The sequence below is a fragment of the Thunnus maccoyii genome, chromosome 13, assembly GCF_910596095.1.
Source record: "Thunnus maccoyii chromosome 13, fThuMac1.1, whole genome shotgun sequence".
Classification (NCBI taxonomy): domain Eukaryota; kingdom Metazoa; phylum Chordata; class Actinopteri; order Scombriformes; family Scombridae; genus Thunnus; species Thunnus maccoyii.
In genome coordinates, this window is record NC_056545.1 from 19,110,389 (window position 1) to 19,126,599 (window position 16,211).

Sequence of the window (16,211 nt, forward strand, 5' to 3'; positions counted from 1 at the left end):
TCTGTATCCTCTTCACACTGCTTTGTCAAGGTCCTTTCTGGACAGTTGCTGAACAACTGCCATACTGAAGCAGTCTCCCAGGACACTGACAGAAGTGTTGCAGAGTTCTCTAGAAGACGCAAACCACAGCAAGGAATGAAAGCAGAGAGGATAACTGCTGCTTTATGCTGTGTTTTCTCTTCTGTGTCTCCTCTCTTCTGACTATGAAAAGCAGAGAAGGCAGGTGTAGTGATCCCTGCCAAAAGTATTCATTAGAGATTCTGTGGCTGTGATCCCTGCTGCTCCTCTGCTGGATGCTGCTGGTGATATACTGCAGATGAAACACAGAGCCATCACCTATTCTTCTTCAGTGATGACTACTATACTCTGAGTGCTATAGTCTACCACAATACTAACCTTTATACTATCAAACTGCACCAAACACTGTTTAAGTCACTACTTCTTAAAGCTCTGGATTCTACACTTTTCCTTGAGGTCCAACAAAAAAGCTGTGTAGTATCATCATGTGACAAAAACAAATTTTAACCCATGTTTATGTGTGTTTATTTTCTAGTATCTCTCCTCTGCTTTATGAAAGAGTTCATGTTACTGTGTCTGATGTGGTCAAGCGTCTTTTGGGATGATTTGATTCTCACCTACTGTGCCATAACTGGTATGCCTGTTCGGGGGCTCATTTTTGGCCCAGATGATGGAAACTATCTGACAGCTACTAAAAGAGCCGTGAAGCCCTGCAAAACGTGTATTATTTGATTTCAATTTTTTAAAATTTTCTAGTTACATTTAAATACAATTGATGACAGACAAAATCTGTCCTGTGTACAACAAACACATTTTCAAAGAAAGCAACTGGAAGGCTAATCTAAGAGGAACAGATCGATCTACCTATGCTAATTAATTTGTTAATAATTATTTTGCAACTTTCTACTGTCGGAGTGATTAAACTCCAGTTTGTGTCTCTCTTAGTGAGCTCAGTGTCTCTGTTTCTGTTTGACTCTAACGTGCCTCAGATGTATATCTGCTATACATATGTAACACAGACATTAATTTCAGTCAGCTCAGTCAATTTCTATTTTATGTTTCCATTTCATTTTGTGATGCTGAGCTGCTCAGTGTTATTTGCAATACAGATATTTTGATATAAACAAGTGTTGTTTTTTTTGTTTATTCAATGTACCACTGAAAGTATACTAAATTATATAATATAAAATTGATTTCTTGCAAGTTTCCTGTGTTTTCTATGGACAAGTTTTTTTCTTAAATCAGTTAAAATATGTGAGGACATTCTGTTAGTGCATCTCTAAACTGCAACAAAGAAAGGATGACATCTGAGTTTTTAAGTCACAGTTACTGCTGTGTCTCTAATGGGACCAAAGTTGCAGTGGAGAAACTACTGTTATTATTGTTAACTTTCAGTAAGTTCAAACCCTTCACAGGCCTGAAGTGAATGAGTGTTATGGAAAATGTGAGGATATATAATGGAAAAGTAATGCACACCGAGGGTTGTAGTGAGGTGCTGATCACTGGAAGTAGACATGAAAGTGGAAAAAAGTGTTGCACACTCTGGCTCCATGTGCATTTCTCTTTTATTCAGGTGAGGTTTTGGTGCTCAGGCCTTCCTCAAGATCAACGTCATCTGAATAAAAGAGAAATACATATGGAGCCAGAGTGTGCGACACTTTTTTCCTACTCTCATGGAAAATGTGAGGAACAAATTTAGATTACTCCAAAATGTGTTATTTTGAAGTCATGTGAAGTTTGAAAGTCTGAGCATGTGCATCACCTACGCGTTATTATGGATCCCACTACTTTTCTTGACAAGAAAAGTACAGCATTCAATGCATAGCATTCAAGTGCTAAGATCGACCAGGCATCCGTGCTCGTATGGAGAGCCAAGCAGTTCAAAAATACGTGATTTTTTAATATGTTAACAACATATGCTCACACCGCTATGGAAAGCCCTGCTATTTCCTAACTGTATGTTCAGTGGGTGTCTGAGAAATGTTCATTCAAGGATTATGAGTTCACATTTTGAGTCAAGCATAGAGGCTGTATTATGCATAGCCTAAAAAATATCGATATGGGGCACTGAATTTGATGAATTTACTGTTAATCAGACCACGAATGAGACAAGAATTAGCACAACACACCGACTCTCTCTCTCACTCACTCTCTTTTTTACCCTCTCTGGAGATAAATTAACAGAAAGCAGCTGTAGGTTGTTTTAGAGGCAAGGCAGCCGTCTGGCAGCTCAGGGATCCTGTTTTGCCGTTTTCTTTCTTCCTTGTCAGATCTCTATTCCCAGGACTGTTGCTGCTGCTCCATTGAGGAACCGCACCACCACACGCCGGCCACAATGTACCGCAGGATGGATAGACAGGTCCGCCATTTGAAATGCACTTTCGGGACATTTTGGAGGTTTGTTTGGAGGTTTTACCATCCTCTAGTGCCGCTCTCGCCTCAGGTCCCAGCACTGAAACCATACTAAGCTGCCCTGTGATTCTTTTTATTTTTGGACATTGCAAACCTCCAAAACCTCAAATGGCGGACCTTGGCAACATGTCTATCTGTCCTGTGGTGCACTGTGGCTGGCATGCAGCGGTATGGCTCCCCAATGCAGCAGCAGTCCTGGAAAAAGAGATCTGACAGGGAAGAAAGAAAAATTCAGTGCCCCATATCACCATTTCCCAAACTACACATAATACAAACTGTTAACTCATAGTCCCTCAGAATTAATGTTTCCCATTACTCAACACCAGACACCCACTGAACATACACTTAGGAAATAGCAGGCTAGCGGCACAAACAAATATGGAAAGCCTAGCAGTTCAAAAATACGTGATTTTTAAAGCCATAGATACAATCCTGAGTGGACACGTACACGGACAGCTGTGGACACCATGGATGTGTAATGGTTCTGTTTATACTACTTTCTGGAGTCTGCTTGGAGGACACGTTCCACACATGCACGTTAGATCGGCATCTACACGAAGTTAGCATTGTGATCGCGCAGACTGGAGCAGACATGTCTGCATGGTCACAACAAATTCGAGGCATGCGGATGTCTGCACAGAGCCTACGCGTACATCCAAAAAATGTATGTTATGTGTACCCTAGCGGACTCTCGCATACTCATGGACGTGGAAGGTATAATTTAGGCTTAATGCGTAAATGACGAATCTTAGCGCTTGAATTCTACGCAGGGCGTGTCTCGCCAAGAAAAGCAGTGGGATCCATAATAACACATCACCTACACCTTTCTTCTACACTAGATGTCACCAAAACATTGATCGCTGGTTTTGTCATTATTTGTGGCGGTACCTTCAGTTTTTGTCCTGCAGAGGGAAATCTTGTTTTGCATCAACATATGACAGCTCCCCAGAAATAAGTATCTGCGTGGGAGCAGCGGTAGCATTGAAAAAGCAAAATGATTGTTACGACCCCTTATCAAGCCTGCATCCCACATGAGGAGTTTCTGATTGTCCGTAATGATCATGAAATCTCAGAGCAGTGACTGTTAGATTAAAAATGTAAAGAAAGTGGAATTAAATCCAGAGATTCCTTCTCATATTTCACTGCTCCTGGATCCCTGCTCGTGGATCAGTGCATTGAAGATATGGTCTTTTTTTCATAACAGCTGATGTGTGTGTGTGTGTGCAGACATACAGTTGTGAGCAATAACTGAATCCTCAGCAGGCATCTGTCAGTGCTGCTCTGCTGATGCTGCGGATGCTGCTCTGCATACTGGCACACAGGCGCAGCTCGGGATAGGGACCAACTACCAGGTAGGACCGGCTGTCTCATCTGCAGGGTAAAAAATTAGGGCTCCGATGTGTCATTATAGAAAATCTAACATTTTCAGATTGGTCTTGCATCTATCAGAAATATATGTCTGCATGACTCTACAGCTCTTTCACCTGCAGTAAGGACAAGATGTGCGCATAAGTCAGCAGTTTGCTGCAGTGCAAAGTCACTGCATAGGCGTAGTCTCGTCTGCAGCCCACCCAGATCGGCACATCCAGACCCGCTATTATTGCGCTATAGTGGATATAAAATATATGATGCAGTTTGTGCTTTGTTTGCATGTTTACTGTGATAGGCATCTTGTTTTTTTCTGCTTTAATCACTTGTGGCAGTCTGGTTCTGCATGTTCAAACTTTCTCATCATGTTTTATGTTGAACTCATGTTGAACTCATACTCTGCCGTGAAGGTTATTGATCTGATCGGACAGATACCAATCTCCATGGAGCCTCACCTGTTCACCACAGCCTGCTTCCTGTTTGGCATATCAAACTCAAACTCACAGTATGTGTGATTCTTTTTTTTTTAATTCACTTATCTTTTAAGACTGTCATGTCACTGTTAAATCTATAGGTTGTCATTGAAGGTTGTTGTAGCCATCTGTTTCATGTGTAATTTATGAAAGTTAAGTGTGGATGATTATATAAAAGAGGTGGATTGTTGCAGATTGAAGAAATAACAAAATGCCTCTGTTGTAATTAAAATGTAAGTCTACATGCAAATACTGTTTTATTGTTTGCATCTCTTTTAGTGAGCTCGGTGTCCACATTTCTGTTCACTCTTCCTGGCCCTCAGATGTTTTCGTGTCTAACATACCTGGAGCAAAACGCCAGGGTGGACTGCAAGTTCCCACCCATCTACCAGATCCCAGGCCCCTACTGTGAGTATCGGCAGGACAGCCGGCAGCCGGCTGGTGGGCAGCACCTACCCCAACGCCGTCATCTATGTGTCCACTGAAGACCGCAGGAGGAGAAACATCAGCCTGGTCACTCCCAATCTGTGCCGCCTCATCTGGGCCCCGATGGCTGATGAGAAGCCTTACACCTACACCTGCAGGGTTTACCAAGGCACCACCTGGAAAGAGAACAGCATGGCCGTGCATCACAGTGAGTAGAGTCCGCTTCAACTTCTGATTTGGTTCCTCCAAACAGCAATAGAAACAACATCTAAACTCACATTCTGTTTCCTTACAGGGGTTCTTCCAATCTGCTCTGCAATAAGCGTGATGTTCAAATCTGCACCATGGCTTTTGTCGCCGGTGATGTCACTTCCTGTGGCTGTGGGGCTTCTGAGTCCCTGAACTCTCCCTTTCACAGAGTAACAACTTACTGGACATTTTTTTAACATGGTTTGTGACTCACTCTGGTTTGATGGCTGCTGGTTGACTTAACATCATAATTAATCATAATTTTGTAATTTTGAATAAATGACACTGAAAAAATCAAGTCAACTTTAAGGCCTTTAGGACAGAAAGGAATCATGATATTAACATAATAAACTGTGAAAAAAATGCAACAGTGAACAGTTTTGATTTTCCATTATGACAGTTATCGTCAAATAGCTGATTCAAGACATTTTTTTGTCCGTTGACATGATCAGGGTGCTGTCTGGATACAAACAGTCATTTGTTTTTTGAAAATAAGAACAGATCCTTCTTATAGATTTATATTGCATCTTATTGCTGTTCTGAACACAAACAGATTTACTTACAGTGGTGGAGATCTCATCGATCTACATACAGCTGTATGTAAAAATGTGGAGAGCCCTTTGATTGGATTTATTGTGCTACAGATTCATTAAAGAGTAAAACTGTTGCAGCTTTCTGTCACTTCACCCCTTTATCTTAATCTGGATTATATTACAGTCTCACCAGTTTGCTAAACTACACTGTAACATAGACAAGTATTCTGAATTTTATGACTTTTGATAATACTGTATGTCTTACTTGAGTCACTGATGCAAGACATGACATTTTAGTCGCGTTACCTTGGCAATGAGGCTCAGCTCAGCTCCTCTAGCTTGCTGAAGAGAGTCAGTGTTGATTTTTGTTCCCCAGTTAAATAAGCCCTGCTTCAAAAACCCTTCATACTGGACTGTGTTCACCTTTAAACTTGTCTGTCCAAGCAGCCACTGCAAAGTCTCTCAGTTGGTGGCCAGGCTGCCTTATTGTCCCACTTAGTTACTACTGTATCTGTCACTCACTGGAAAAGAATGAAACACCATGACTACTGCAGTAAACAAGCTTTAAGCAGCTCTGTGTATAGCCTGACACACATAAACACAGTGCAAAGAAATGTAGACAGTACAGAGTTTGTGCCACATCTTGTGTTTATATCTTCTACATGTAGGGTAACTTTCCTCAGAGCTGTTTATAGGCTTTATGTGCTGATATTTTGTGCTGTGGTCTTTTTTTTTTTTTTTTGCAGTATTTGTTGTACCAGACACCACAGATTCAGAGCTGCTGGTGATGCCAGTGAACCCACAGCACAGCCTGGAACCAACAGACACAATGTTCATCAGAAATGTCAACCTACGACCCCCACGCCGCCACCATGGATTCTTTCAAAATGCTCAACCATTCAGGGGAGAACCACCGACAGTGGCAGGTAAAGGTTTGCTGCTCGGCTGTCCCGGCATCAGATTCAGTTAGTAATGTTCCCAGATAACTCATCCTTAACTTTAATGGACCCTCATGTTGTTTTCATTATGTATTAGTTCAAATATACTGTATTTCAGGTGGGAAAAATGCTTTTTAAATAAATGTAGTTCACTGAATTTATTTGAATGAGAAAAAAAGACAAAAGAAGATTGAGTAAACCGAAGATTAAATAGATAGGTTTCCACTATAAGAATAATTATAAAAACATTCAAAATGATATTTGTAGTTTTACTTCAATCTCAAAGTAATTTTCTGAATGCATAGACAAAAATAAAACACTGCAGTCTTACCACAGATATTGTTTCAATGTGAAGGATCGATCAATATCTCATTAAAGTTATTCTTGCTTATTATATTCTTGATTATTTTCTAGCAGTAAATGGCCCTAAATGAGCCGTGACTAACAAAACCAGTTCCCATGATTTGAGTCAAGATAGCCTGGAGCCTTGAAGGTTTTCCAGTTCAAACACTAAAATGAAAACCCCTGACTGGAAGGATTTCAGCAAATGTTAAGCTGTTATGTGTTTACTGGAATTACTCTTAGTTTCCTATAATAAGGCACTTTTAAACCCCACCTTTTAGCCTTTGTATTATGTCCTGCCTCTCCCCAGGATTTCTCCTCTACCCAGACACTCCTGCTAAGATGGAAACCACGTCGCGTGAAGCTTTCTGCTTCAGGCCCGTCACACAGCCACATAGAGGCAAAGGTCCGCACTCTTATCTCAACCTAGAGAGTAAACTCATGGTATCTGTTTTACAATAAGCTGTGTGTTGCATTAGTGGACTTATGATTGTGTCAGTGCTAAAAGTGAGCATGTCAGGCAGTGTACAGTCTGTGTGTGTGTGTGTGTGTAGTGGTTATATGTGTGTTTAGGAAGATGTTTGTGTTATGAGTGTGTGTGTGTGTGTGTGTGTGTGTGTGTGTGTGTGTGAACTCAGAGATCAGGAAAGTTATTTATGAGTTCTTTGTTTAATTTAAAGGTTTAATCAGTCAATGTAAGTACTACACTGTTGTTATATTGAAATGATAATAATACAGTAATTAACAGAAAAAACATCCATATAAAGGTAAATGTAAAATTGCCTCATACAGTAGGTCACAGTCGACTTCATTTCCAGAAAACAAATATGGATATATGAATAGCTAAACATTGCCAGCAAAGTACCGGCTGACCTGTTAAGGGTTTAAGTTTTAGTCTTGATGTACGACTGAATTATGAAAACATTTAAAAGGTATCATGACAACTTTGACTCCGTAGACAGAAACCGGTGATATTTCATGTGATATTTAACACATGTGTAAGAAATGAAACACTCACCAAGGTTATAATTACCCTTTAGGAGAACATGTCACCTTGAACTCACAGCAGGAGTCCCGCCGTTCTCGTCCCACATCCTCGAGACAAACAGGAAGAGGAAACAGCAGCAGGGACGGGGAACCAGGGGAGGACATGAGAGAAGGTGACCGTGATCAGACACAGGATACAACAGAGATGCAGTCTCAGTATCAGAAGGATTTCCCTCCACCGTCATCCTGCCGCAGGAGGCGAACACCTGCCCTCCCACAGCCAGACAACATCGGTATCAACCCTGCCTTCAGGTGAGAGCCGGATTCTCAATATCACACAGAGCATTATCATGAAGTGAACAGCTCATCAGTGTCTGTGTGCGTGTTGCCTCACAGGATCGAGTTCAGGACAGTCCAAAGAGAGACTTACCCCGGTTGGCCCATCTTGAATCGCAGGTGTGCTGGACGGCTGAGAACGGCCTCGTCTGGAGAACCAAACACGACTTCTGAGTGATAGTTTATACAAACTATGATGTACATAAGAAACAAGCTTGCATGTGTACTTCCCAGCATTTAGTGTTTGACAGTCACACCTTTTTCCTCAGACTCAACTTGTAACATGTCATCCAGCTGAGACAATTTATTTTATTATACATGAATTAATATTAATCCATTAGATTTAAGTACTGTTGCAAATGCCTTCACATTTGTTCTTAGTTTATCATTTATGTGTTCTCCAGACTGTCAATCCCAGTTTGTTCTTTCTTCTACAACCAGAAAAATATTGTGTGTGATGAAGTTATGTTCATACAATACAGTGTACAGTCATAAACATGATTTAATAAACCAGTTTATGGGTTGTGTTATTGTGTATAACTGGAGGGAAATGTAAGTTGTAGAGGATTTTTCGAAACAAATTACTTTTTTAAGGTTAATCACAGTCTTTAGTTGTTTTTGTTTACTCTATTACATCAGTTTTATTAAGCAAACTGTTCCCAGCACAAACTCTTTTCTCAGCTTTAGCTTCCTCTCGGGTAACAAGAGATGAGTTTCCCAGCAGCAGGACAATCAGATGAGCTAATGGACTGATGATGTGTACACACAGCTGTCTGTGCAGTGTCTGGAGTCACTGGATGAGACTTCATGAACTAAAGCTAACAACCAGACCTTTAACAACTCATATTGATGACTTCAGACATACTTTACGGTCAGCTTAAGAGAAAACAATCCACCCTGTGACTCATAAGTGAAACATGATCTGCTCCAATGGGCAGGACCGGGGATCCAGCAGCTGAGCTCAGACTTCAAGCTCTAGAAAACACAAGATCCACAATAATGTGCAAGTCGCACAATTTAAGATTAAGTCTTTAACCAAACAATGTTTATGAAAAGACTGACTTCCTGAAGAGTCTGACTATTTCTCTGTTTGTCCACGTGGGAGGATTTTTGATTTTACTGTTTTCATTAAGAAATCAGTAGGAAAAACTGATTTAAGCATGACTGAACAAACGAGTAGCAACTCAGATTCAAGTCAGTCATTTTAAGTTACTGTGAAAAACAGCAAACAACAAAATTTTGAAAAAGTGAATGATGAAAAATAATTTTTCATAATTTTTTTTCCAGTTTGTAAGAAACCAAATAATAAATGTTTTAGCTTATTCTGACATTTTTACATTTTATTACATCTGTAAATTCTACATAAATTGAAAAATTGTATAATTGCTAGTGGCTGATATACACATAAATAAAAAACATTTCAATCAATATGCCTGACAATGGAGAAAGAAAAGTCAATTTTTTTTTGTAATCATTAGATTGTAACATTTTACCTTAAAAAGGATGACGCCACCGTCTTAAACTGATCTTGGTTTATTTGGCCCTGTTCCTCTAACAGAGGCAATGTTATACAACCCTTCATCTCTGGGTTTGTACCAAGTATGAAGCTCAGAAAATCTCCCTCAGTAAAAACATGTACAGTTTGACTAAGAGGCTAAATTGTTAAACAACCCACCTACCCAGACCACTAAGGAATCCTTTATTACTGTAATACACCTCAGATTTTAAAACAGAGACTAAAACAGATTGAATTCAATAAGATATTTTATTGGTGTATAAAAGTAATTGCATCTTGTCCATTCAGTAGCACATTCTGATTTTAAAGGCTGTACAACATCAATATACAAAATGTCTATAAAATACTGTAAATAAATATGTTCTGCTGAGTTTACACAACAGAAGAATTCACTAAGTCAGATTTCCCTGAAGAACACTAGATGGCGGCTTCAGGTCGACATGCCAATACCATCAACATCAACCTAAAACCTTGACAGGAGTTTTTCCATTTTCCACATCTAAACAGGTATCACAACAAGTGATACGATAACAAGCTCTGTTTAACCATATAGTCCAGTCTTATTTGCTCAAAGACAAGTCTGTTAAACAGACACACTGGAAAGCCTCATCAGTAACAGTTTCCTTCACTGCCCACATGGAAGCAGGCAGCTGGAGTGTGCATCACAACATTTGTCTCGGACTTCCAGTGATCCAGATGAGAAGATGTGAAGATGTGTAAATATGGGCTTCATCTCCTGTCCCGGTGCCTGCTCCTGTCTCCGTGTCTGCGGTCATCCCTCTCTCTTCCTCTGTCCCGGTCATCTCTCCTGCCTCTGCTCCCCCACTCCGCCTCTCTGTCTCGGTTCTCCCTGTCTCTCGGTCCCGGTCTGTCCCACTCCCTCCCTCCACCACCTCCACCGGCCCGTTCCTGCTCCGGGCCGACCCCGAGGTTAATGGGCTTACGGAAAGGTCTGTCCCTGCCGCCGAACCGCAGCTGTCCGGACTCTTTCTTCCCTCCCAGCCCGCCGCCAAGCCGCCTGGGCACCCATCCTTTGAGGGTCCTCTCCAGCTCGAAATCCACAAACACTTCGTGTTGCTCAACCACCAGCTTGTTGGCGTCCCGACGGGCGCGGACAACAGACCGTTCCTCCTTGTACTCAATCACGGCGTACCCTTTGGAGAAGCCCGTGACGATGTCCCGGACCAGCCGGAGCCGCTGGATGTCTCCGTACTTGGAGAATACCTGGTGCAGCTTCTCCTCGGTGGTCTGGGGATTTAATCGGGCAACAAACAGGGTTAGCAGAGGGTCTCCTACTACACCTTTGTTGGGCTTGTATCGGGCTCCCATAGCCCTCCATACGGCACGGTCATGGGGCTCCACGTCCGTGCCGTCGATGCTACCGGCTTTCAGCGGGTCGTAAGCCTTCGCTATCGGGCTCCAGTCCGCCATTTTCACCCGGACTGAAGCTACAAAGGTCCCCCGAAAAAATTAAACGAGTTTCACAGACGGTTATTTCACTACGTTCATCAATTATTAGTTACAAGAACCTTTGAAGTACCTTCGTGTTACTTCATCAAATGTCCCCAATACAAGTGCGTCAACAAAAACACTCCGTAGTGAAACAGGTTCGAACGTGTCTCGTTTTAATAGTTCCTACTCACTCAACTGATACCAGCAGCCTCCAAATTCTGTCCTCAATTATAATTGTATGTAAATATGAACACATATGTTCAGTAATTTACAATTGTGTTGACGAGAATGTGGAAATAAAGTAACAAATGAAAAAAAAAACTTTTAACCCTTTGAACTCAATTTTCTGTGCATATATTATCCTAGAAGTTGATCAAACCCCTTTCTCTCTGGGCAAGCACTCACTGTCTTGTGCATTTTCAAATGTATGATGAAATAACTACAGATATAATATTTGAATTATAAATTTATAATATAATTCTATTAAACAATCCCAACTCAAGATCCATTAACTAGTTTTTCCCAGATCTTTCAACCAAAATATTTGATCTTAATCAGAAGATGGTGCTTGCTCAGCTGTTGCTGAGATGGATCTGTTGATATGCCAGTTATGATTTTATCCATAGCACTTTGAGGACTTCTTGTACATTAACGATGGTTCAGTTTTATTCAGGCCTTCCAGTTGTCTATTCATGCTGACTCACTTTAAGCACCTAAAGAAAATCTGCCATTGTTAATGTCTGAAAAATTTCTGCTGAGTCAAGCCCACTCCCCTGAAAAAGTTTTTTTATTGGATTCTTAAAGAGGCTAAAAAAAACTATGCACTTCCAGAACTATTTTATATTTGGTGCAACACACCACCGTTCCACCATATAACATGACTGAATGTCGACTTTCATTATGCTTTCATGGAAAGTTGAAATTGTGCTGATGTATGTGTGAAGTGACCACACAGCTCAACACTTTACAAAAACAAATTATTTAATAAAACTGTAGAAAACACATCTGTCTCTGCTCCACATAGAATCAATAATTACAAAATCATAAAGACGCTGTCACTTCACTGCTCTGTACAGTTATGTTTGTAGTTTATCAGTTTGCTATAATCCAGTATATTGTACAGTGTACAGTATCAAACTGCTTTGAAACAAAATCTATTTCAAAATATCAGGTGTGTTGAGTAGATGTGTCTAATCTGTAGTTGTTTCAACAGTATGGATGAGATATTCTGCCTCGACTTTGATGTCACACTAGTTCTATTGAGGATGGGCCATCCTGCTCTTCAGCTCTGCTCTTGATCATTACATGTCCTCAACGCTCCATTTATAAGCTGCCTCCTGCACGGCTTTTTTATCTGCCATCCGCATGTAGCGCTTCTTCTCAAAACCATTTGACCTGTGAGACACAAACAAAATGAAATTCCACTGTTAATCCTGCCATAACACTCCTCATTTCACAATTATTTTACAAATAACTGTGCAACCGTATGATATGTGGGAGAACAGAGAGGAGTAAGGATCTGTAATATATGTTAAATGACATAAGGTCACATTCACTCCATGTCGTCACTCTGTTTCACAGACTCGCACACTTTACCTGTCAACTCCATCCCACCGGTAGCCTGGTTGAAGATTGAAACGATTTGGAGGTGGTGCAGGGCCTTTATATCGAGGTTTGTCTGGAAAACAAAAGTAAAATGTTACAGATGTTTATTTAACTGTATAATGTAGATGGCAAACAACCATTTTGCATCAGTCAACTCATATAACAAGATACATATATTTAACATTTAACACCTTGTGTCTTAGTATTGCGGTCCTTTTTCCGTCTGAGCATGGCAGCCATCGGATCTCCTTCCCTTTCCTGCTCTCTCAACATGCGGTCGAGATCCTCGTCATCGTAGTGACGTGCCAGCGGCTTCTGGGCTTCATGCACTGCATCCTCAAGTTTCTGCTGTTGCATCTGGCCCTGGGCCAACCTATAAACATATTTTGATGTTGATCAGGGTAAAAAGTAGGTACATAACACATTTCAATGCTTTATGTGTACAGAACTGCACTCTGTAGCCTTTTCTATTGTGAGAAGATATTATGCAGACTCACCCTTTACCCCACTGAGCGTATTTCTCATCCTTTGCTGCTTTTTCTCCAGCTTTCTTCTTCTGTTCCTCTCTCTCTGAATCCAAATCCCTCCTCTTACCGCTCTTGTCTCGGAACACAGTCTGAGCATTGCGGGATTCATCTAGTGATAGCAGGGAAAATGGTATAATGTAATCTCAGCGGAGATTGCATCATTTAACTTTAAAAGAACTAATCAGTACTATGATCATTAGGTATGCATGAATCACAGGTGATACGAGATGCAAAATCCTGTGAGCTCTGACATGAACAGCTGTGAAGGAAAAGTATCTTAAAATAAAAAAAGCTGATCCAACCTTCCAGTGGCTGGTTGTGTCTTTCTCTGCGTCGGTTCTCTTCCTGCTCTTTTCTTAGAACATCTACGGAAACCAGACCTGCCTTCCCACCAGAAAGCATCCTATGGCCCTGAAAAGAAAAAAAGACTGAGTAAAAACTTGTTCCCAATCAACAGACGAAATATTCCATTTTAATCTTCAGATAACATCAGTTGTTCACCTGTGACTGGCCAGGCCTACGAGGTGGTGACAGATCTTCATCTGAGACCTTCCCACTCTGTGGCCGCCTCCTGGGTGGAGACTGGTCAGAATCAGAGCCCCGTCTTGTTTTTGAACGCCTTCTTGGTGGAGATTGGTCAGAGTCCGAAGCTCCTCCCTTTTGTGGCTTTTTTCGTGGAGGTGACTGGTCAGAGTCTGAATCATGTCTGTTCTGAGACCTCTTAGCCAGCGGTGACCGACGGGGATCAGGTGAACGTTTCTGACTTGATAACGATGAGCTGGGTTTTCTCCTGGCAGGAGATGAATCTGACAAAGAAATGAATTGTTAGTTTATTAAAGCGTTTAAATGAATGAACTGAACACTGAAACAAAAAGTTACTTTCTTTTATAAGGAGGTGGTGACAGTAAAAACCTAAAGGGCAGGCCAATATATGGATATATCCAGATTTATCATTTACCATAATGATGTAATGAGATAGGATGTCAATATTGTTGTAAACATGGCATATTGGATGGTTTTCTTGTTATTGAATTTTTTTTTTACTTTCGTTCAAGTTGCCTTGCTACTATGTCGAAGAGATCTGGGCTCAGACATGATTTCTTATCACTCACCTTTACTCATCGCCTTCCCCGATTTCCCTGAATTTTGCCGCGGAGGTGACATGTCTGGGGAGTCATGGCGACCTCTTCTAGGAGGGGATATGTCTGGGGAGTCATGGCGACCTCTCCTGGGAGGGGATATGTCTGGGGAGTCATGGCGACCTCTCCTGGGAGGGGATATGTCTGGGGAGTCATGGCGACCTCTCCTGGGAGGGGATATGTCTGGGGAGTCATGGCGGGTCTTTCTGACAGGAGAATCATCTCTTCTTCTCTTTGATGAAAGCTCTGGCGAATCATGGCGACTCCTGCTTGATGTCACATGCTCTGGATACTGATCCCCTCTTTCATTTCCCTCATCTGAGTCTTTATTTTCATCAGCTATTAAGAGAGGAGACTCAAAGTAAATAAATACATCTTGTTTCACACACAGACACAGATTCTCTCTACTTCTTTCAAGTACAACAGTTCATTACCTCCAATCACTTTCCACCTGTTGCCGGTTCTGAAGGCTTCCAGCTGTTTCACTTCTTCTGGTCGATCGTCAACTACCTCCGCTATCTGAGTAGATGAAAACAAGACATTAAGTTTCAAAACAGGATTAAGTGATATAGTGATATTACGATACATTTGATAAGCATTGTTAGAGATTTTGCCATTCTATCTATACCATATTTGCCAAATTTTACATGAAAGGGATGCTGCCTGGTGCAAGGCATGAATAACTTAATCACCCTCTGATTTGTCTGTTGGTCAGACAAATTGTTCAAATCTGACGACTGTGATCAGGATTTTTCACCATTTTCTGTTGTTTTATAGACTTCATGATGAATTGAGTATGAAAATAGTCGTTGTTTGCAGCCCTAATCACTATATATATATATATATATGTGTGTGTGTGTGTGTGTGTGTGAGAATATAAATGTAAACTTATATGTACTGTGATAACAGGTTTTTTAAAATCTAAATCGCACATTATCTCAAGACACGTCCTTTTGCATTTTTGAAATTGTGACTCTTTTGTCAAGTTTTAAATAATGATAAAGCGATAAAACGCAGTTTATTTTTCTCGCAAACCATTTAATACCCCCACAAATGCCAAACGATAAGGACAGAAATATATGTCTACAATTAAGTTACAGATATTTTTGAATGTTTTTACCGTGTGAATCAGACCAGCTAATTAAAGTTAGCCAAGTCCTTACCACTGGAGCTTCATCTTCTTCCTCTTCAACTTCCTTTTCCTCTCTCACCATCTGTTTCCAGTCTATGTCATCGTCTACTATTTTAAGCCTTGAGTTAAAGAAATAAAAATGAGTTAAGTGCATCTATTTATCACTCAAAACAAAGAGTTTAAGGCAGCGAGCAGCGCCAAACAGCTAACTGCTACTGAGACTCGGCTAGCTTAACGGCTCAACCTGCCGGCGATAGTTGAATTAAAATAATCTTCATCTACTCACCCTTTTTCAGGAACCTTACGCCGCTTCTTTTTAAGTTTCCCCTTTGATTTCTTGGCATCTTCATCGGTGGATAAATATCGCTTTAAGTACTCAGCTTTAGATAACTCGGGTCCCTTGCTGCTACCAAATGAGGCGGCCATCAGTGTGTTGTCGGAAACTACGTGTGCCGCCGAGGGTCAAGAATGCCAATTTTAACCGCATGTCGAATCTCAATATCACAGACAGCTAGGGTAAAGGATGGGTTCACGTATTATTCGAGTCTTAAAACAACAGTCAGGAGCCCAAATGAACATTGAAGTAGGTGTCTTGCTGTAATCATTCCCCCTGTTCATACTGAACATTAGAAGATTCCTTCATAATGCACTTACAATGTAAGTGATGGGGGCTAAAATCCACAAGCCTCCTTCTGCGCAAAAATGTATTTAAAAGTTTATCTGAAGCTAATATGAAGCTTCAGGCGTCCAAATGAGTC

The 16,211-nt window shown here is 40.9% G+C and overlaps 3 protein-coding genes and 1 long non-coding RNA gene across 6 annotated transcripts; 2 read left to right on the forward strand and 2 right to left on the reverse strand.

Moving 5' to 3' along the window:
- Positions 1 to 3,020: 3,020 nt before the first annotated feature.
- On the forward strand, positions 3,021 to 4,899 carry LOC121910800. The gene is made up of 3 exons (XR_006099736.1): positions 3,021 to 3,782; positions 4,209 to 4,303; positions 4,551 to 4,899. It is a non-coding gene; the product is annotated as an uncharacterized LOC121910800 (long non-coding RNA).
- A 2,907-nt stretch (positions 4,900 to 7,806) lies between these two features.
- si:dkeyp-69c1.9 lies at positions 7,807 to 8,604 on the forward strand. Its single transcript, XM_042432276.1, has 2 exons — positions 7,807 to 8,058; positions 8,143 to 8,604. The coding sequence occupies exons 1-2, from the start codon at positions 7,910 to 7,912 to the stop codon at positions 8,258 to 8,260; spliced, it is 267 nt and encodes an 88-aa protein (XP_042288210.1). The 5' UTR covers positions 7,807 to 7,909; the 3' UTR covers positions 8,261 to 8,604.
- A 1,224-nt stretch (positions 8,605 to 9,828) lies between these two features.
- snrnp35 (small nuclear ribonucleoprotein 35 (U11/U12)) lies at positions 9,829 to 11,210 on the reverse strand. Its single transcript, XM_042431446.1, has one exon. It carries the CDS (start codon positions 11,027 to 11,029, stop codon positions 10,328 to 10,330), a length of 702 nt encoding a protein of 233 aa, XP_042287380.1. The 5' UTR covers positions 11,030 to 11,210; the 3' UTR covers positions 9,829 to 10,327.
- An 803-nt stretch (positions 11,211 to 12,013) lies between these two features.
- bud13 (BUD13 homolog) lies at positions 12,014 to 15,949 on the reverse strand. Of its 3 annotated transcripts, none has more exons than XM_042431196.1 (11): positions 15,740 to 15,949; positions 15,485 to 15,572; positions 14,756 to 14,840; positions 14,503 to 14,660; positions 14,295 to 14,463; positions 13,684 to 13,988; positions 13,485 to 13,593; positions 13,153 to 13,291; positions 12,847 to 13,028; positions 12,647 to 12,728; positions 12,014 to 12,445 (listed from the first exon to the last, which is right to left on the reverse strand). In XM_042431196.1, exons 1-11 carry the CDS (start codon positions 15,877 to 15,879, stop codon positions 12,352 to 12,354), a joined length of 1,551 nt encoding a protein of 516 aa, XP_042287130.1. In that variant the 5' UTR covers positions 15,880 to 15,949; the 3' UTR covers positions 12,014 to 12,351. The 3 variants fall into 3 exon arrangements, with proteins under 3 accessions (XP_042287130.1, XP_042287131.1, XP_042287129.1); XM_042431197.1 differs by having other exon boundaries at positions 14,295 to 14,449; positions 14,489 to 14,660; XM_042431195.1 differs by having other exon boundaries at positions 14,295 to 14,660; positions 15,740 to 15,948.
- Between the last annotated feature and the right edge of the window lie 262 nt (positions 15,950 to 16,211).